Here is a 21,085-nt window from a genome sequence, read left to right as displayed (position 1 = left end):
TCCAAAATTAGAACTGTGTTAAGGACATGGCCAGATAACTGAGCCAGACTGGAAAAGTTAGGCAGGACGAAAAGAATGCAGCAGGCACAGCACCCAGCTGCACACCGCACCCTTCAAAACCAACGGTATACCACTATGGACTAATCACAAGAAGCGGAGAAGTTATGACAGTAATGACCTGAGGCTCAGTTTTCAACAAAGCCATCGTTCTGTGAAGAGGACGGTGACTTTACACAATCCATGCTTACCATTCCCAGATGACATAAAAAAGTGACATGCCTTCGAGTCACCTCCATTGTTTAGCCATATAACCACATAACCTGGGGCTCAACCACAAGTATGGTTCCATGAAAGAAGGCACAATTATGGAGGGGGAAAAGAAAGACATGGGGATTTTGTGTCGTTACTCTGTGACCGGAGATGCCACAAACGTACAGCTCGTCAGAGGAGAGGGAAAGTCACAGGTTGCCTGAGGGGGTGGGGGATGGCCTGGTAAGAGCATCATTGTGAAATGAAGAGTTGGGGTTTGTGAAAGAGGAGAGGATGAGCTGTTTGGCGCAACAACTGGGCTTGTCTGTGAGGTCGGGCCGCATCTCGCAGGCATGGGGATGTGAGCTCAAAAAAATCTCTGAGCACAACAGATAGCATTCACTCACTGACTCACTCACTCAGCCAGCGAGGCATTGTTTAGTGGACTGACTTCAGGAAGTTGCTCAAGTGTGGTGAGAAGAGAGGGATAAAGAACAGAGGATTGCTCAGATGTGGGGATGTGAGATGGGCAGGGCAACATTGTGTTTCCTTTTTTGCTTGTTTCCTTCCCAACTGTGGTCTTACTACTGATGCATCATGGGTCTCAAAAGGCTTGGATTTCCCATGCAGACAGTGAAGTTTCAGCGGCATGATTACAAATGACATGCTTTTAAAACATGTCTGCCGAGAAACAACTGTAAATAGCATGAATATGATAACAAAAACAACCTATTTCAATAACTTAAACATTGAACACACATTATAATTCCCAAAACGTCAAAGCGGCCATTTATAACTTGCCACATTCTGAATATTGCTCCATGTAACATGCAACATCACATACAGCTACACATACTAAGACATTTACCACTTGTGAGTGTTGTCTGAAGCCAATTATGGCAATGCTATACTGTCAGACCGGCCATACCTTACTCCTAAATAACACAATGGTATTACATCATGGTATGAGGTGTCAGAGGTTTGTATCCTGAGGTCATGTTGCCATCAAAGAAAGACTATGAGCCTGATGTCTGTTTTTTCTGGAACAATTCAAACATGTTCAGCATGCAAACACACTCCTGTCAACCATTATGGTCCAAGGTCACAGAAAAAAAATCAGCTGGGGCATTCCATTCTTGTCAGCAAACAGTCTTATCACATAAACTCTAACAATGTGACCTTGTACACTATCTCAGATGTTCTCTATTTTGCACTGTTTTTAAGCTCAATTACATAAACCGATATCAACATAATTTACAACAGGCACATTCCAACCAGCCTGCCTCAAAACAGAATGATCACAGTTTTCTGTACACTGCATTAGGCCGCATAAATCAGAGACAAGGGTACATTATAAGCTCTGCAGTCGTAACTCCATAACACTCAGAAGTCATGGATCACGCCCAAGTGTACTTGAAAGCCCAGAGAGTTAGGCACACTCCGCTGATTTGGACGGAGCCCCCGAAAGAGCAGCACAAACAGGAAGAGGCTCATGATAACAATCAACGCTTGAGCAACGTCATGACGAGGAAGAGAACCCAGAGTGTGCCCACATCCTTATATGGAGAGTTCCCACTCTATGTGGTCAGGACAGCCAAACAACATACAAAGGGGGACGAGTGGAGGGAGGTTTATTTCCTAAGTGAGCGGTCTACATTACAGTAACGTTTTTTTCATCCGCTCATGTCATGATCTCTATGTACATGTTGCACAGCACAATGTTCAGACATTACGCCTCTGAGATCCAAGTATATTTACACGTTCATGCAAGATAACTGCAGAGTGAGATGAATGTTTCAGACATTCCAAATGAGCTGCAGTAGACCGACAACTGTTCTCGCTCTGATGAAAGCGAAGTATTACAAAAATAAAACAAACATTCTGAATAAAACTGGTGTACAAAGTTATTCATTGTGTAGAACATTTACTACTGCTTGTTTTGGAATGGGGGCAAATACTGAGCTATATCTCAGACCCTGGAGATCACTTGAGCATGGCATTAAGGCCACATGCATGTATAGGCTGCACATGTTTCCCTTCAAAGTGCTTCAAAGTGGCTCTCCGTCTCCACAGGACAGAATGTTTTCCACATGATAAGAGGGTCACTGATCCCCTGCCCCTAATTCTGCTGTCCAGACTAATCCGTCTTAAAACACTATGAAGCCGCTCTCCAACAGCACAGCAATTTAGTCAAACTCCTCCGCCTAATCCAGCCAGCCCCCCTGAGACCCCAGTTCCAAAGAGACACCCCGATCTGCAGGCAGGAAAATAGCCGTCTGATCAAGAGGTCTTCACATAGATTAGCATAAAGCCCATAATTCTATAACAGTATAACACAATTAAGGTAATTGAGACTTCATTATAAATAATAATATGTTATTACATTGTATTATTGTTATATTACAGAATAATGACAGTGACTATGGTCAATTCCATCTCCTCAGGGTAAGCTCGTGAGACTCCGTTGGGAGTTCCGTTGGGTGAGAATGCAGTGGCTGCAGTGCTGCTTATTAGAAGGGGTGGATAACCAATCCATCTGCTCAATGGTCTGACCACCACCACTCATCTCATCGTGGCTATCATTCAGAGGCAGCCAGGCTCTTTGACTCAATCCTTCAGTCTAAGTACATTGAACCAGACCAATTCTGACGTGTAAAGCATTAGAAACCCTTTCAAGATTGAAGAACACAATCTGATTTGAATGAGAACTGCTCCACACACATCACCACCCTAAAACTGAGCTGACTTAAAAAAAAAAAATGTTTTATTAAATCAGTAGAGAGGTGTTCAACTCTAGGGCACATTGTTTAACATGGGAATCATTTTAAGGTACAGCAATTTACATCTTAAACCCAAATATTCCTAGCACCAGACATCCCTGGACAGGAAATGGCTGACAGTTCAAAATGGCTGTGCTCTGTGGAGTTTTTTTTCCCACAAATGGGATGCCCTCTCTCATAATTGGTGAAAACCCAGACATCTCTTCTCACCGGTCAGTTTCTAAGAACCGCTGAATCGTTTCAAAGTATTTCTAAAATACATCTACCACAGAACAATTGAGTCTGGGCTGGACCGAACAGGACTATCTGTTTTGTTTACTTGCTTGCGTGGTACTTTTAGTTGTTAAGATACCTTCTTCAAACTTGTTTTAATCAATATATTGATATCAATATATTGACTATCATATCAATATATATCAAAAATGACACTATAATCTCATATTAATGGTGGACGGAGCAGCAATTACAGCCACAACGGCATTAGCTTAAAAAAAAAGTGTATGGTATGCTGCTAATTGGATCATTGCTGATTGGACCACTGTTGTTGAGCCTTCTGGACGTGTGGTGGACCTAAATCAATTAAACACCAACAAGGGAAGGTGCCTGCTTTATAACCCACAAAGGTTGCTTTGTCAGTGATTTTGTTTTTGATGGTAAATAGGCTTGGTTGTTCATTGGCTGCTGTGTGAAATCCCCTACCTATACATTGTGTGGCACTAAATTAATAAACCAAAACCTAAATGTCGCTTATATTGTACAAGACAAATATAACAAGGTTAGATCTGATTGCGGATTAAATAAAATATACCTACATTTATGTCTGTTGTTCCCCTTGAATTTGTCATAAACCAGAGGCATAGGAAATTACATGACTTGTTGTACAAGACATGTTGTACAGTAAGCACACAGTACATAATCCTTGCCACAACTTTCATGCCTGTTTGGCTAATCACTTTCACTCAACAGCCTACAACAGCTTCACCCTGAAGACAGACACAGCTAGTCTAGTCAGACAGGTTACCCTACCAAAAAACAGAAACAAAAAATTCCAACAAACTGATAAAAAAAAAAAAAAAACATGGACATTCCCTCACAACCCAGTTAAACCAGCTCGGTTGGAGACGGCAACATGTATTGTCTTCTCACCCTGCAGACGTCTCACAGAGTCCAAGTTGACCCTCTTCTTTACATTCCTGTATGATAAGCACTTTTCTACTCTTCTTTACATTCCCGTATGATAAGCACTTTTCTACTCTACATTCCCGTATGATAAGCACTTTTCTTCTCTACATTCCCGTATGATAAGCACTTTTCTACTCTTCTTTACATTCCCGTATGATAAGCACTTTTCTACTCTTCTTTACATTCCCGTATGATAAGCACTTTTCTACTCTTCTCTACATTCCCGTATGATAAGCACTTTTCTTCTCTACATTCCCGTATGATAAGCACTTTTCTACTCTTCTCTACATTCCCGTATGATAAGCACTTTTCTTCTTTACATTCCCGTATGATAAGCACTTTTCTTCTCTACATTCCCGTATGATAAGCACTTTTCTACTCTTCTCTACATTCCCGTATGATATGCACTTTTCTACTCTTCTCTACATTCCCGTATGATAAGCACTTTTCTACTCTTGCTCAGCCCAGTCAAACAGTGCAGATCTCCAACAGCTGATCTTTAAGGGCCTTCTATTTTTGAAGCCCTTGTTACAGAATGAGCCAGCTCATCAGGGCTGACATACCAGGCTGTCAGGCACGTGGGCAGTGGGTCTCCGCTCTGCCTCTGCTTAAAGGCACAGCCATGTTGGTTGCTCCACACACCCCCACTACACATGCAGATCTAACATGCTGCAATGACCAACAGCGACCTGCATTGCGATGGCGATCTATTCAGGAAGTGGCAGGACCCAAACTGAGAAGAGGAAAGATGTCATGGACCTTTACTGGTGAATATCTTTAGTCAATGAGGCATTTTCAGAGTTTTGGTTTAATCATTAAGGATGGGTGGTGTATCACACTAAGTATATCATGATATTTTTGGAGATAATATAAACAACTGTATGAAAATAGTACTCTTCATCAGTTTTCTCAGCCACAAGTCACATCAGCTTACACTCTTAAGAGCCATGTAACCAAACAAAAAAGTAAAACTTGCTCCTGACCATCAGCAGCAATGAACTCTACTTCCTTGTCTACAGTTTGAACCCCACATTCAGTCATGTTTGTTCTCATACAACATGTGAGCTGCTCATCTTGCAGCACATATACATGTCATCATCTATATGGTTAGTATCATGATATGACAAATTTATATCATGGAGAGGAATTCTACCCATATATCGATAATGATACAATATGGCCCATGCCTATTTATCATTCAACGGACTGAAACGGTTTGAGTGATGACTTAACGTTCTGGGGGTCGTTTCTAGAAAAGTTAGCAACGACGTTGCTCAACCACCATGGTACGACGCAACTTGCGACCAAACAACGACACTGTTACACCTGTTTCCAGAAAGCATCGTACCTGTGTCGCAATTCGCTACCTCCGACGTTCGAACACCATAGTTCCAACAACGTTGTTGATGATGCAGCGATACATATCATTGGTGGAAACAGTGGCAACGTGTAATACCCCACCCCCTAGAAATGTTCTGTCACGGCCTATGTCGACATGTTTCTAATCTAAACCTAGTGATTAATGCTGGTATTGTCATTGCCATCAGCCAAAACCTAAACCTATTGCAAGCATATAAAACAGTTAACTTAAGCAGACCAATATGAGTCATTATTTGTGTTAAATATCTATGTGTTGGAAAAAATATATAGCCTGGACAAATATCTGGGTATCCCATAGATTCTCAACTGTCTCGTGGCTTAACGGCAGCGCGTTGGTGCACTGCGCGCTCGGCCGGAGTTCGCATTCTATCTCTTCTTTTCATCTCTGAGTAAGAGTAGGCCTACGAGACACAACAATAGGTTTTGACCACACATATTTATGTATATAGTTACTCTACATCGAGAGACCATAGGTAGGCAATACATCAGTCAAAAACAATTGAATCTACGTGTCACACTAGTTCACCTGCAGGTAGCGAGAAGCAAGGACAATCTCACATCATAAGAAAACCGAACCTACAACGTTGGGATAACAAGTCTTCTGCTCTAGCCACTACACCATTTATCACTGCTGTTGTAAGAGTCTGTGAAGATTATAATACTAAAAGCAAGGCAATACTCGAATTAACATAAATAGCAAGAATGAGCCAAGTAGGGGAGTCAGTGTCTTAATCAAAATTAAGCTACAGGATAGATCAATCATTGAGTCACGAGATAAACATCCACTTCGCAAATTTTGGTTAGGCGGTTGTGATTTTTGGTTAGGCGCTCCGGACACCAACAGGAACTACCAAGGAACGACACAAGTGCGACTGCCTAGGGGCAGGAGTTCAAACGACCAAACTTTGCGTCCTTTTTTGCGATTGAGAGTTCGAACTACCTTTTCTAGAAACACCAAATCCAAGAACGATGGAGCGTACTACCAAGGTTGCGACGCAAGTTAGCAAACGATGCTTTCTAGAAACGACCCCCTGAAGGGAAGTCCCTTTTCAGTTGTAAACTTAAACTGAACCTCTGCATCTTTTTCTGTAACCACATGCAAAAATGAATACTTGACAACCTAAACAATATTAATCTCTCATTGTATGGTACAGCTCCATGATGTGACACAATGACTAAAGGCAGACCATTATAATTGTGCAATAATTGCAACATTTGAGGAGTTGATTGCCCCACTCTTTGACATGCAACATGAAACAGCATCCTTTTTGGGTGCAGTAAAGCTAATTACACACTGCTCACAAATGAAATTTAGTTTAATCTGCTTTCAGATGCCATGGTTCTTTTTTCTTAGCACACTTTCTTTCATCACTTCACGTTCATTGCATTGATTGGTGTAAACTGCATTCTGCATCCTTAGCTCCATCAAGAGTGCCTAGATGACTGTTCAATTGTAAAGTTGTAAAGTTACAAGACAAAATTGTGAGACATTTCAATATTCAACCTTATGAGACGACACAGCAATTACTATTCATGATCACACACATCAACTTCCTTCCCTCAAGACATTGTGATAAGGACCTTCTCCATGTTATACATGTCATGTTTAATCTGGCATGTTAGGCATCACCTTTCCCTGCCTAAGAACTGAGTTTCAAAAGTTACTTGAAAGTTTAAATAAAGATTAGAGGCAGCTAATTGCACCAAAGGCAGTCTCAGCAGTATGCACTTCACAGTTGAAACACAGGAGTCCCTGAGGCCAGATTTCTGACAGTGCTGTGAGAGTTGTTGCCCGGCCTTCTCCCCCTCCCCAAGCCAGGAGCTCCCCAACAGATGCTTTATAGCCCCAAAGCACCCTATTAATAAAGTGGCTGCCATTTGCTCAAGCCTGGCCCTTTGGTGAAGACATTTCCATCGAATAATTTGAAGTATAAAAGGTATGGATGGATAGGCTTTTCACCATGCCTTAATACTGATCTCATTATCCTACTGCAGATTGGTCATTTTTTGCCCATGTGCCAAACCAGCAACAACATGGCCACACTGACACCTGTCAGATCGACCATGCACCTGTGGCTGTTTGTCATCACGGACAGATCTGAACTTTGGTGGCAGGATTATGACAGGTTAGCACAGGGTAGGCTCAGCATATGATTTTAGACGCCGTCCTAGACTTACTACCTTTCCACCTTCCACGTCTAGCGACTTTTACCATGCAACTCAGCTACCCACCAATACGTGTTAATCGGGACGAACAGGGAGAGGTAACCTAACTAATTTCCCTGTGACTTCATCAGGTCTAGCCTAATATTTTATGTTGGCTGGAAATAATAATGGTCTCAAGTGACAACGGTCATTTAAGCATGACAATGATCATCTTGTTCTTAATGTAGAAACCAGTGAAAGAAAAAATGTCTTTCTAAGTGTTGCTTGCGCTTACCTCTCTCGCGATTACATTCAGAGCGTCATCTTCTGCTGTCAATCGTTCTTTGTTAGGAATTCTTTTCCGTCCTGGTCCTTGTGTCCCCATGGTTGTTTATTCCTTTTAGTTTCTTCTACTCCAATGTGATAAATAACAATATCCTGTTTCACTTCGTCGTCCTGCACGTTTCATATATTCCTCTAATAGACGAGGTCAGCATAAAATAAAAGGACGCATTTTCCAGGTTCTAAAAACAATCGTGTAGTCTATACCCAGTGGCTCGGTAATACAAATCGCCAGCAACTATTCTGTGAAGCATGAATGGATGAGCATTGTGGTACATCCGTCTTAACTTCTCCTCCTTGATTCTTTTTCAGTCACTGAAAATGTCAACGTAATCTTAGAAGATCCAGTAAATTCTCCACAGGTTTTGACGTGCGCACGTGTCCCTTATGGAAATACCAATGGCTCTTTATAGTCCAAGTTTAGACTAAAGTTTTTGCATTTACTTTTCCGGTTGAAGACTACTTCGTTTCCCACTCCCAATAGATATTGTAGCCTACTCAGTGAATAAACTAATATAAACGGAAAGTATTTGTAAACAAGAAGATATAATAAAACAAAACAAAAAAAATCGTTAATGTTCTTCCTCGTTTTAGCCTACTTGTACAGGCAGCACTGAACTGTCAAAGTTAGACATGACAAACTGTGGTCCTAGCCCATATAGAGCCTAGAATGAAATGAATACACGTTCCGGGGTACCGCTTTCAGTTTGCGACCGCGCAGCTGAAGGGGCAGGCTATATCGCACTCTCTCACACCCTCCATGCTATTTTTAATGATGAGAGACAAGCGCTAAAAACAGAACCCTTGTCTTGTAGTCTAGTTCTTAAAGGCACACTCGATTCGGACCCCCGTCTATCATAGGCTAGGCTACTCTAGACCAACATGTCTTAATTTGATGACATAACTTAGCCTATTCTAACAGGTTATGCGTCCCCGCGGGACCTCTTAATGAAGTTTACCCAGCCCAAACAACATTGGTGTTCATTACATGTCTTACAAAAAAAAATAGCTTATGCACGTTATTTGATATATAAATAACAGGTATGCCTGTGCCTAGCTTACAAATACGTTGAGATCTATGGTAGCCTACTATGGACACTCATTATCGTCACTTGCATGGTGTCTGGCGACCTCTATTGGAGGTAAATTTACTTTTCATTCTCGGTAATCGGCTTCTACTTGGCTTCTTGAGTAAGGATGTGTGTGGTCTATATTGCACACTAATGCACAGATCAAAAGGGTCATATCATATAACAGATTAAGTGCAATATATGTGAAAACACACAGCTGTTCTCTTGCTGTAGCCTCTTTTGAAGGTGAGGCTAACATGAAAACACTTATTAGGCTATGACACGTGTCCCGAAGTGACAAATTGCTTTCAGCTGCTAGTTTAAACAGGTGTCTTCTTTGATTGGAGGCCATTAATCGAGGTGCGCCGGTGAAACTGATTGGTTAATAGCTGTAAGACTTTAAAACATGGCTACGCTTGGTTTTCGTCAGTAGCCTATTGGTGTTCTGTCTCGCCTGAACAATCTTGCGGCAAAATGGGTAACTGAAACAGTTTAGAAAAATATTTTGAGTTATATCAATTGGTTGTGTGTATATATGTATGTGTAGGCCTATGTGTGTGTGTGAGAGACTTGGTTGTTCCGAGTGTTTAAATTTAAGATCTGTGAGACTTGGTATGTAATTTTTGACTTTCGCCCGCTTGACTCATTTTTCTGTGTAAACTCCAGGTAAGAACGTTTTGATTGTTTATGCTCACCAAAGCGCTGGATCCTTCAATGCTGCTGCCAAGGATGCAGCAGTGGAACTACTAACTGCACAGGGCTGCAATGTGGTTGTGTCTGACTTGTATGCCATGAAGTTTAAAGCCCCTACTACTCAGGATGACATCACTGGTGAGTTCACGCATTTTTGCCTCAAAGAATGGCATTAAATGCTTCCTAATGAATGGCTATATGGTGCCCTTGGGACTCCTCTTAGCCTGAATCTTTTTATTTATTTATTAATTAATTATTTTCCCCCTCCACCTGTTTCTTGTAGGTCAGTTGAAGAGTTCTGAGCACTTCCGATATGGAGAAGAGACCATGCTAGCATGGCAGGAGAATCGACTGAGTGCTGATATTATTGAGGAGCATAAGAAAGTGACTGATGCTGATCTCATAATTTTCCAGGTATCTTTAGAATTCTGCTCCGTTTTCCAATTTCCATCAAACCAGGCAACAAGTACCAGACACTTGTAACCATCGTGTCATGTTAATGATTTCCTTGTAAGGAATTGTAGTTAAGGATATTGGTCATGACTTCTGTTTTTGTAGTTCCCCATGTACTGGTTTTCTATGCCAGCCATCATGAAGGGATGGATTGATCGTGTTTTCACACAAGGTTTTGCCTTCACGTCTGAGAAGCGGTATAGTCAAGGCATTTTCAAGGTCAGCATTTCCCCCTCTACAATGTTTTCTATTGCATATTGCCATTTAGTACCCTCTTGTCTCTTGGGGCTTTCTGCTTATAGTTTGCTATAACTGGTGTCGCCCAACGCAAGAGTGTCATGACCGCTTTATGTCTCCTCGTAGGGCAAGCGAGCCATGCTGTCTTTCACCACTGGCTCCCATGAGTCCATGTTTAGCTCCAACGGCATCAATGGAGACATGAACGTCACACTGTGGCCCATACAGGTACAGTACACCTGTGTTCCTGACTGCCAGTCCATCAAACCTGTAACTGGTCATTAGGATGTTTGTTTTATTCACACGGTGGCCATTGTTTATACCAAAATGAGGCTACAGGGTACACTTACTATATAATTAATGCCACCTACTGGCAAATGTATAGAACATAACAATCCTATGGTTTGTGTAGCCTTGTTATGGCCGCTGCATGAAGGCAAATTGTACACCATGACCTGTTCTACTTCTAAGTCTTCTCTCTCCCTATCTTTTTGCAGAATGGCATTCTCTACTACTGTGGCTTCAGCGTCCTTGCTCCACAGATCTTCTGGGCTCCACCACACATCCCGTCGGAGGCCCGCAGCACCATGCTGGAGAACTGGCGGCAGCGTCTCCAGGGCCTCATGACAGAGTCTCCGCTAACCTTCGCCCCCTCTGACAGCTTTGACACCGGCAGCGGCTTCCAGCTGAAGACCGAGGTGAAGGAGCAGCAGGCTGAAGCTCAGTTTGGCCTAACGGTGGGCCACCATCTAGGCAAGCCGATCCCACCCAACAATCAGATCAGAGCTGGTGTTTGAAGTCTTGTCTTGGCCTGTCGTGAGGCTGTTGCCTCTGTCTTCAATAAAAAATGTGTTATTGGATTGATTTAGTGTGTCTTTGTTTTCATGTCTGAAGGAGCTAAATTCATAATTGCAGGCATGCAATATGTGACCTGATTTGTACAAATTGGTTTAGAACCAGATTGCAGTCATAAAACTACACTGCATTTGTCAGGTAATTTAAAAACCCACATCAGCTACTCTTGCGTCTCCGACCATAAATTCTTGGCTTATTAAGGGAACAGTTTGGTTGTTTGATGCCTCAAAGCGTTCATAATTACAGACTTAGTGTGTGTAAATTGGCTGATGGCAGCTTTTTGTCATTTAGAACCCAGCTGTGTTCATGTTAAGCTTTGTGTGCCTTAACTGCCTCTTAATTTCTTGTTTGGTTGCAGATTTGGCTTATACTTGTTTTAAGCAATTAACTACCAAAAAACTCATGTTAATTTATGAGCCCCCTAAAATCCATTTTGCACTTCTAGTTGGAATATTTATGGCTAATGTTACAGCTGTGTTTATATTCTCAAGTTTTCACAAACCCAAGTTTATACAGACTGCAAACAAAAGGAAAATATTCAAGGGAAAAATAATTTAGGTAAGATTTCAAGGAAGAGCAGGGGAATTCCAGTGTTTAAGGATCTATCAACAAAAGGACTTGTACTTCCCAGGGTGGAAAGTCTGGTGTGAGGGACAGTAAGTAGGTTATGGAAAGGTGTAAGATGGGTAGGCTTGTGCAAAATTCCAGAATTGAATTGAAACTAGCTTTTAAATTCCAATTCAATTCTTGAATGTCAATTGCATTTCAATTGAGGTAGCAGACAGGAAGCAGAAATGCAATTTGAATTGTGCACAACCCTGAAGATAGGGAGAACCACCAGGAGTGGGAGAGCAAAGTTATATACAGTGCTTTGGAGGTGAGAAGCAGGATTTTGAACTTAATACATGAGACAGGGCCGTAACCAGTGTAGCTCAGAAGGATGGAGGGTGATTTGAGCAGAATGGATACTCTGAATATGAACTTTCTCTGTTGTAGGTTGAACACTCCTATCACATATTTGTTCCAACTAGTATATATATATTCTTTTGATCCCGTGAGGGAAATTTGGTCTCTGCATTTATCCCAATCCGTGAATTAGTGAAACACACACAGCACACAGTGTACACACTGTGAGGTGAAGCACACACTAATCCCGGCGCAGTGAGATGCCTGCATCAACAGCGGCGCTCTGGGAGCAGTGAGGGGTTACGTGCCTTGCTCAAGGGCACTTCAGCCGTGTCTACTGGTCGGGGTTCGAACCGGCAACCGTCCGGTTACAGGGCCGAAGTGCTAACCAGTAGGCCACGGCTGCCCAAACTAAACCAGCTGATTCTAATTAGCACTAGTCTGTAGTCAGTAAATCTGGTTATTCATGGGTTTCATCAGGTCCCTTTCCACAGGTGTATTAATCAAGCACCATGCAGTCTGCATTGATAATTAAGGTGCTTGATTTTATACACCTGTGGAAAGGGACCTGATGAAACCCATGAATTGATACCAATTGATATCACTAATTCTTGATATTGTGCACAGGTGGAAGGAATACATGGCAAGAAGGTTTGTCCACCTGCTCATTCAACGTAGGGAGGGGTCGTGAATGGAGAACTCATGACATCACCAGTACCCCTTTTTAAGACCATCCCAAAATAAATAATAAAAAAAAATGGAGCAAAAAATTAGGATGTTCATCTAACTCCACAATTTAGTTCACACAGTTCAGTCTTCACATTTTTTTTTTCAGCAATAGTAGCCTGGTGTTCCTAAGGCGTTCCCAAGCAATAGCCTACTTGACAAAAATATGCTGCATCCATAGCTTTAAATCTGAGATACAATCCATTAAGGAACTGGAGGGGAATCTGTGGAGGAGGATATAATTCAGCATAATCAGACTGCATTGCAGTGAAAGTTCTGTTTTATATAGAACATGCAGTGTTTAAACAAATGTAATGTATCCAACATATGTTTTTTGTACTCAATGGGGGCCTAAGTCTCTCTCTCTCTCTCTCTCTCTCTCTCACTCTCTGTGTGTGTGTGTGTGTGTGTGTGTGTTTTCTGTGGCTAAAATACACCCAAAGTATGTTCTTAAGCCTTTTCAATTCATTGTAGGCCTAATCGTCGTTTTGTCTCAATACTTACCGTTTTCCACAAGGGGGTGCCACTCTCCTTACACACTTGAGAGATTAATTTGAGCAATGAGAGGTAAACACATAGCCTAGAAATTTAGACGCACCCTAGCGGCAGGCTAGTAAACACTGGACTGTGCATGAAACCACCATTTTGCAGCCGGCGTTTATCGTTAATTTTTGGCAACCGACTTAACGAGCTGAATGAGAAATGCTACATAGGAATTATGGGACAGGAAGAGGATTAATGAGTTTTTCCACAGGATTCTATCGTGTGCCTCATTTGTGACAGGGTTAACGGCGGGGCAGTCGTTTAAAATTATGAACCCCAGCAGGAGACGTCGAGGCCACGCTGACTGGCCCCAGTTCATGTGGTTCTGTCTCACTTATTTTAATGACGGCAGAAACATCTCAGAAATGAGAAGGCAACGCCAGGCAACAGGCAACTTCCTTCTCTTTTGGAAACTGATGTTAAAACTTTCTTCATATTTAATGTCTTCTACACATGTGGGTGTGCACAAGGAATGCATGCGAGTGTGAAGCTGACAGTCTTGAGTGCAAATGACAGTAGGCTAAGTGAGTGTTTAATAAATCTGAAACAAAAGCCAGTGGTAGATGATCTGGCTGCTGGTAGATGATCCATCAGTTGCTTTTGAAATTGGTTCTAGGCCTAACTGATAGAATAACCATTCTACTAGCCATGTGTCTTAGTTACACGATCTGTGAAAGTCTTCTGTGTTTACATTAGAGTGATGCATTTATCCTGGACGGCATTTTATCACACCATAATGAAGCCCTTCTGCTGATGAATTCAGTATTGTCTTCTTATAGCTCATGTCACGTGACCTCCTACCACAAACATCCTCTGGTGCGTCTCTCTTCAAAAGCATTCCAGGCTGCTGCCTGAGCTGCCCTCGGCAGAGCAGCGATTAGAGCCGGCGTGCTGCTGCCCATGCTTTATAGACTCCATTTCCTCACGTCAAACACCCTGAAGCGGAGGAGCGCGCAGCGGGACAAACGACACTCAGCTCAGGGCCCACAAATCTCCCTCGCTCGGCAGCCACGCATGAAGCAGCACTGACACACGGCGCTCACAAGGCTCTCCTGTGTGCGACCGAGAGGGCGTCGGGGCCCGAGAGCCGCCCGCTGCCAAGAAGTGCAACGGTGTGTAAGCCGAGTCGGTTACACTGAGGAGCATCCCAGCGCTCTGAGTCTGACAGAGCTGATGAGCGGATGCAACATTGTGTGTCTTATGTGTCAAATGGCTTCCACACACTGTTAGACACAGAAGGTAATGAGTGTTGCTGGAAGTCTTTTGTTTCAGCTGTTATCACCAGCTGTTGAAATTCTCTGTGAAATGAGATCATGAGAAGATCACAAAAGTGGGGCCATCTTGGATAATAAAAGAAGAATGAAATCAGGTGAACCTACCGTGTCTTGGCTACAGGTCCAACTTTCCGCAGGCCAAGAGTGTCAGCACATGTCTGGTAAACCAGTTGCAAACCGGACTTGGGGGCCCTCGGAGGGCCTGTTTCAATTTGAGAATCCAGTCGGCCCTCGGGTGTTACCAAATCACCTCATCTGCAGTGGCCCGGCAGCCGTATAGTTCTCACTGTTGGGCCCTGGGAGTGAGAGAAGCCACCTGGAGGATTAACAACATTAACAGTGTATGTGTGTGGCCTCAAGCAAAGGCGCCTGCTCCTTGGTGACTTCATTTCCAACGAGGGGTCTGCATGACTCCTGGGCTTGGTGACAGATTGGTGTGTGTCTTGGGTCCCGTCCTGCGTATGCCACCGCTTCACCCAGCCCCCACCCCCGTTCCTGTTCCCATCCCCGGGCCTATCCAGCTGTTAGCCACGATAGAGAGCCGCTAATGCAAAGCAGCCTTGTTTCCGAGGCTCCCGAGCCGCCTGTGCAGAAGCTACTGAAGCTGTATGCCCAGTGAGCGCGCTGCTGGTCCGCCGCCAGATCCTTTTTCTTCATTTTGATTCTGACTTTTCACAACGCCACTCATAAGGAGGGCATTTATTTAGCATGTCATCACCTCCGACGAGAAACCAATCGGAGCGCTCGCACAAAAAAACACTTGTGCTCTGCGAGCTCGGAGTTGTGGTGTATCAAAGGAATCCCCTCTGTAATAACACTGTCCTTGAGGGAAAGCCTCTTGTGCTTTGGCATGGCTTTGTCCCCACTGCTGGCTCTTTGACAGCTGAAGTCACTTAAGTCCGTCACCCCACATGCAACCATGCAGACTCAATAAGCAGGAGCTTTTTACGGAGCGTGCTGCAGCTCCTCTTCAGTTTCCCCATTTCCCAACCGGAGATGCTTCACTGCCACGTTACTGCTGCCTTGAGGGCCACTGCTGACTGAATAGTGTGTTATTAGAGGTGTGGCGCCCAGAACTCAAACACCAGGTATGAGGGGAAGCAGTTCAGCAACATGTTAGTGAACTCTCACATCACTCACACACACACACACACACACACCAAGTATAATCTTTGAATTTTTTATGATGCAGAGGCAGAATCTATACTGTTTGGTATTAATACACTGTAATTATTAGAAGACATCATGCCAAATAGTGATAAATGTTAGGCAGTCCCACACAGAGCATACCCTCTTAGCTTGGTCCCATTCTTCCAAGTCAAGTGGGATTCGTCATCCTCTTCAGCGAGTCGTGAGAGATGGAGCTGCTGATCTGGTGCCTGATGGTACAGTGTGTCCTGTCTAGCCTTAGCCGGAGGGCTGTCGTGCTCTTACTGAGCATCACAGGGAAACCACTAATGTAAGCCACCTGCAGCAGGCTGGCTGGCATGGCTGGAGGAGTCCTGCTCTGTGATGCCACTGGCCACATGTTTATGTTTGACTGTCACATTACTTCCCCTGTGAGATTACAGGCTGTTTTTATTTTGTTTACCTTCCCATCCTGCACTGTGTGCCTTTTCCTCATTAGCGTTGCGTTCCTTGCCTGTGTACTCTCTCTCCCTCTCTCTTTCTCTCCCTCTCTCTCTGTTGATGTAGTAGACAGTTGGTACGTTTTCCTGTGTACCACCCACCACACTAAGGTCACGTACTCATAAGGAAACAACAGTGGGAGTTTCTGTCTGTCTGTTTCAGTCTATGCCAGTCTAATGGACAAAAATAGATGTTTTTCCTGCACATTTCAAACAGACTTGAGTGCATTCTAGACTGTTTGACCAAGCAAAACGTTCCTGTAGTTTCACATATTGTACTGCACATTTGTTTTGCAACATGTAGGCTTATAAAATCTACTATCAAGTGTTGGGCTCGTTTTTCCATCAGTGGGCTGGTCAGAATGTAAACTGTTTAGAGAGGTTTGTAATACTGCATCTGATTCCGTGTCCACTTGTACACAAAGATGGTTTGGTTAAAAATGTATTTGAGCATGGCTTGACGCGTGTATATTTATGTCTGCTTCCCTTAACCCTGCATGTGTGTTCCCACCCGAGCATTCCCACCATATGATCATTGTCGCTCTGTTCGTGTGCATTCCAAAAAGTCCAACAGTTGTTGGTAAGTGTCTAAACTGAAAGGCGTAATCACATCCAGACTGCCACACAGTACACTAACCAGGCTCTTATTGGCACGGAGCTCCTTGTCATGATTGTTCAGAGAGACTTACGATATCATCATCAACGGCCTTGCATGTGTGACTGCTCTAAGCCTTATTATGCATGCTGCATGTGTGAACATGAAGAGGATTCTACAAAGTGTCCCTTTGGCCTCCTCTTGTAAATTCATGCTTTGACCCCTAGAAGCATGTGCTGTATATGTACAAACTAAAGCAAACTAATTTAATGTTCCAAAACAGACCTTTTGTATTCCATAAACAAAATGGAGAAGACCGACATTCTCTGTTTCTTTACAGTGTTTAAAGTGAGCTGTTTCATGAGGACTGTTGAAGAGGAAAGCTTGTAGACTTTAGCACCGTTAGTTTCCTTTGCGTGCAGACGTGTCAGAAATGGCCTGGCTGCTTCTCCAAAATTAACAACCATTCCACAAACACAATTAAGCGTTTCTGAAACAGCACCTGCCTCTTTTACCAGAGTCTGCCCCTCAAAAGAGTACAGGGAAATAGTTTGTGGGAGAGCTGAGAGTGTGTGTGTGTGTGTGTGTGTGTGTGTGTGTGTTAAGAGTCGGGGGAATACACAAACACATACACACACACTCCTGAAATACAGTATAGCAGGCTGGGGAGTCGTAAGAAATGGAAAAGCTATTGTTCCCAGAAGACCCACTGCTGGGCCTGTCCCCGGCCACCAGCTGAGTTGCATTATACCGATTGAAAACGACAGACCACGGTGAGCCGCTGAGGTAAGCTAACAGAAATAAACTGATCGCAAGGCCAGAGAAAAGTGGGGGAGTTCTCAGCAGAGATGTTTTACTCAGCAGAGACACCCACGTTTTGTCTGTCTTATTATGACCGCCGCGCAGCGAAGTGGCGGTCATATAGGTTCAGTCAGTTTTTTTTTTTTTTTTTTTTTCTTTTTCGCATGCCCAAATTTCCGTCAATGAGTCCCGGGACACTGAAAGACCGGGGTACACGAAACTTGGTGGGCATGTAGCCCCACATGGATACCATGGAACCATCGTTTTTCATTTTGATCTGTAGCCCCCCCGCTGGACTGGACCCCCGAAAGGAGGGTAGGGCAGACACAGTTCTCTGTGAATATCTTGAGAACTGTAGGGCCTAGGATGACCATTTTTTTCCGTATGTTTGCCTCCAGGGGTCATGTTAACCCATTTCATGTGCACACATGTGCACAAACAGATACACACACACACACACATACATTCACAGTAATCATACGTATGACACATACTCACACAGTAGACATGTACGCTTGCATGCACAGGCACATACGCAGGCACACACACAAGCACGCACACACACACACACACACCCACACACACACACACACTCACACACACACACACCCACACACATAACATAAACATAACACAAACAATCAAGAATTTCTCAGAATTATGAACAGGCAAGATGGAGGTGGGGTTGTATGAAATTAATTTTACATGTGAAATCTATGAACTAATCATGTTTTGGTACTTGTTGTCTAGCAGATACCAGTGTGGATAATGCAATTTAGTGAGACAGTTAGAATCATATAGGCCTTTCAGCGTGATTTCCTTTTGTGGAAAAAATGTGCTGGACTGGGCGGCGGTCATATTTTGTACCACTCTGCGGTACATCTAGTTTACTGTGAAATCTGTCAGCACTGCAGAACATACGTGAGGTTTCACTTTTTAGACCCAAAAAAGATTGAGCAGGTGTGCTGATTGCTGTAGACTAGATGAATGTTTGCACATGAAAAATGCAAAGAGGACACATACTCACTAGTGTAGGGTTCTATGCAGAATTTTAGAAGCATGCCAATAAATAAAACGAAATTGAAATAAATTACAGAGTAAGATAATGGGAAGGGACAAAGGAAACCATCAAAGAGTTTTATGTCATTTTGAATCATTTTACATTATCCATTCTACTGTGCAGCCTTCCTTTAATTGTAATTCATTTGTTACAGTCATGAGATGCAACATGTAAGAGAAAAGCCGCTACAACCAGATTTTGCTCCCAGTAGTTCAGTTTAATACCGTGACGTCTGAGGAAGGGTTGAAAGGCCCGAAACTGAACTATTGGGAGCAAAATCTGGTTGTAGCGGACTTTTCTCTTACTTGTTACTATTTGTCTTTAGTCCTGCTCCCAGTTTTAAATCATGGATGTGCGTGCTTTGACTGCATTTGATGTCTCACAATATTCTTCTGAATTTCATGCAGCTTGTGTTTTACACAAGAAAAAAGAAGGCTGGAATGGACAGTGATTGTCTTACACAGCATATTTCAGAGTAAAAAGATAACACCATTTTCGCAGCTTGATGTCAGTTAATTCAACCCTTTACCACAGGATAAGGTGGGTTGCTACATCTCCGGCAATCCGCTGTGTAGGGTGGAGGGCTGAAGGAAATGGAAGTGCTTTGAGACATCGCCCAGGACCTGTAAGCTGAGAGGAAGATGTTGAACCCCACCCGCATACACCAGTCTACACCTTCCTGGACACCGGATTCTCTCACACAACAGCCACTGACGTTTTTGACAGGCACTGAATTGGGACGCTCCTCCTAACAGAAGCGTTCAAAGTCCGTAAGAAAAGGTCTATTCAGACCCAGGCATGTTGTGGATCAAAATGGCATGTTTTTTTTCTCTTCTCCACACTGCCAAAAATCCACCTGCATGAGTTTGAGTCGTTAGTGAGACACAACAGGGTATCTCATTTCTCTCCTCACACGAAATGCAAACACGGTTCACTAGCAAAGCCCTGGCCATCAGCTGGGAAGGGCTGTAATACCATGAGACTGCCGAAACAGCTGGGAAACAACGCTGTGGACAGGGAAAAAAGAGAGGGGAGAATGGAACTATTTACAAGGAAAGATTCATGATACTATAAAGATTTAAAGATGCGGTTCATAATTTTAGTCATTCTTCAAAGAGCGTTGCTACTGAGAAGCCTCCTGAGGCTGTGGACAGTGTCTGGAATTCCCATTCCGCAGAGCTGGAAGCCTCATCCAACCTCACACTTCTGAGACACATAAACGAACAAACAGCAGGGAGAAATGCCAGACCTTGCTGAAGACTGAAGAAAGCGTAATACGATTCATATCAGAAACAGTGCCGTGGAATTAATAGTCTCGGCTTTGTCAGTTCTCTTATATTACAGACCCAGAGTGCATAATGCCTCTAATTATACGTAGGAAGCACATTTTGGGCTGGAAGATCATATTAAAAAGTCCTTTTTATTTTATCCTACATAAATCAGATGAGGCTGGGGATGAGAACTGAGACCTCAAACAATCCATACCAAGTGTGGCACGGATATTACACATCCCTAGTGAAGTCACACCACCAGTGCATGAAGCTCACGTCATGTCTCTTTCGTCTTCATGAAAATCGTGTAATTTAAAGCCCCCTTGTCCAAACAACCTCTCCATCACCCTCAAAGCTCAACCACCTACATATTCAAACATGCACATTCTGTGAGTGCTGTGACACAAAACCACTTCAGTTTATGATATACGCACTGAAACACATGGCTGACAATCACAGAGGCAACCTCTGCCCACCCAGAGCTCTGTTTAATGTATGGAAACCGCAAGAGGGCCAATATTTATGTCTGTGGGGTTTTTATCAGGGCCTGAAAAAAGTGCACCGGGAGACTGATAAAGAAGATGAGCTTCATCTGTTTCCTCAGGAGTAACACGGGTTCATTTGGCCATGTTGAGGCAAGCTACAGTTTCGGGGGTTGATTGTCTCGTGGCAATGGAGGGGAGAGTTCATGTCCTCTGTGAACCTATTGCTGTGCTCCCCAGGAAGGAGTTGCACCATGCTTGGCCATAATCCTGACCCACAGGGACGGCACATTCCACTTCAGATTACGGGGGTGAATTAAAAATGGATTTCCATTACATTTTGTGTCTCCGCTCTAATGTACTCAGTTTTATTCCAAGGAGACCAGTGCCCTAGGGTTCCCTAACCTGCTAAC

At 43.3% G+C, this 21,085-nt stretch overlaps 2 protein-coding genes across 23 annotated transcripts in view; one reads left to right on the top strand and one right to left on the bottom strand.

Annotated features, from left to right (window-relative positions):
* lrrfip1a (leucine rich repeat (in FLII) interacting protein 1a) overlaps positions 1-8,770 on the bottom strand; it is a 43,968-nt gene extending 35,198 nt beyond the window's left edge. For 6 of the 20 annotated variants that reach the window (XM_076264354.1, XM_076264358.1, XM_076264357.1 and 3 more), the window contains exon 1: positions 8,032-8,770. In XM_076264354.1, coding sequence (XP_076120469.1) covers positions 8,032-8,121 — 90 coding nt within the window. In that variant the 5' untranslated portion in view covers positions 8,122-8,770. The remainder of the gene's footprint in view (positions 1-8,031) is intronic. The other 14 variants (XM_076264361.1, XM_076264364.1, XM_076264360.1 and 11 more) reach the window with 9 other exon arrangements.
* LOC143100839 (NAD(P)H dehydrogenase [quinone] 1-like) lies at positions 4,918-11,328 on the top strand. Of its 3 annotated transcripts, none has more exons than XM_076264379.1 (6): positions 4,918-4,978; positions 9,815-9,979; positions 10,125-10,255; positions 10,400-10,513; positions 10,658-10,759; positions 11,029-11,328. In XM_076264379.1, exons 1-6 carry the CDS (start codon positions 4,960-4,962, stop codon positions 11,326-11,328), a joined length of 831 nt encoding a protein of 276 aa, XP_076120494.1. In that variant the 5' UTR covers positions 4,918-4,959. The 3 variants fall into 3 exon arrangements, with proteins under 3 accessions (XP_076120494.1, XP_076120493.1, XP_076120495.1); XM_076264378.1 differs by lacking the exon at positions 4,918-4,978 and adding an exon at positions 9,106-9,220; XM_076264380.1 differs by lacking the exon at positions 4,918-4,978 and adding an exon at positions 9,129-9,220 and having other exon boundaries at positions 9,849-9,979.
* Positions 11,329-21,085: the final 9,757 nt, after the last annotated feature.

Source organism: Alosa pseudoharengus, unplaced genomic scaffold, assembly GCF_046254945.1.
Source record: "Alosa pseudoharengus isolate Yale_2024_CS ecotype anadromous, Long Island Sound unplaced genomic scaffold, YU_APseudo_1.1 YU_APseudo_1.1_scf_3, whole genome shotgun sequence".
Classification (NCBI taxonomy): Eukaryota; Metazoa; Chordata; class Actinopteri; order Clupeiformes; family Clupeidae; genus Alosa; species Alosa pseudoharengus.
Note: the sequence above shows the minus strand (reverse complement) of the source record. Positions and strands in the feature narration are given on the sequence as shown.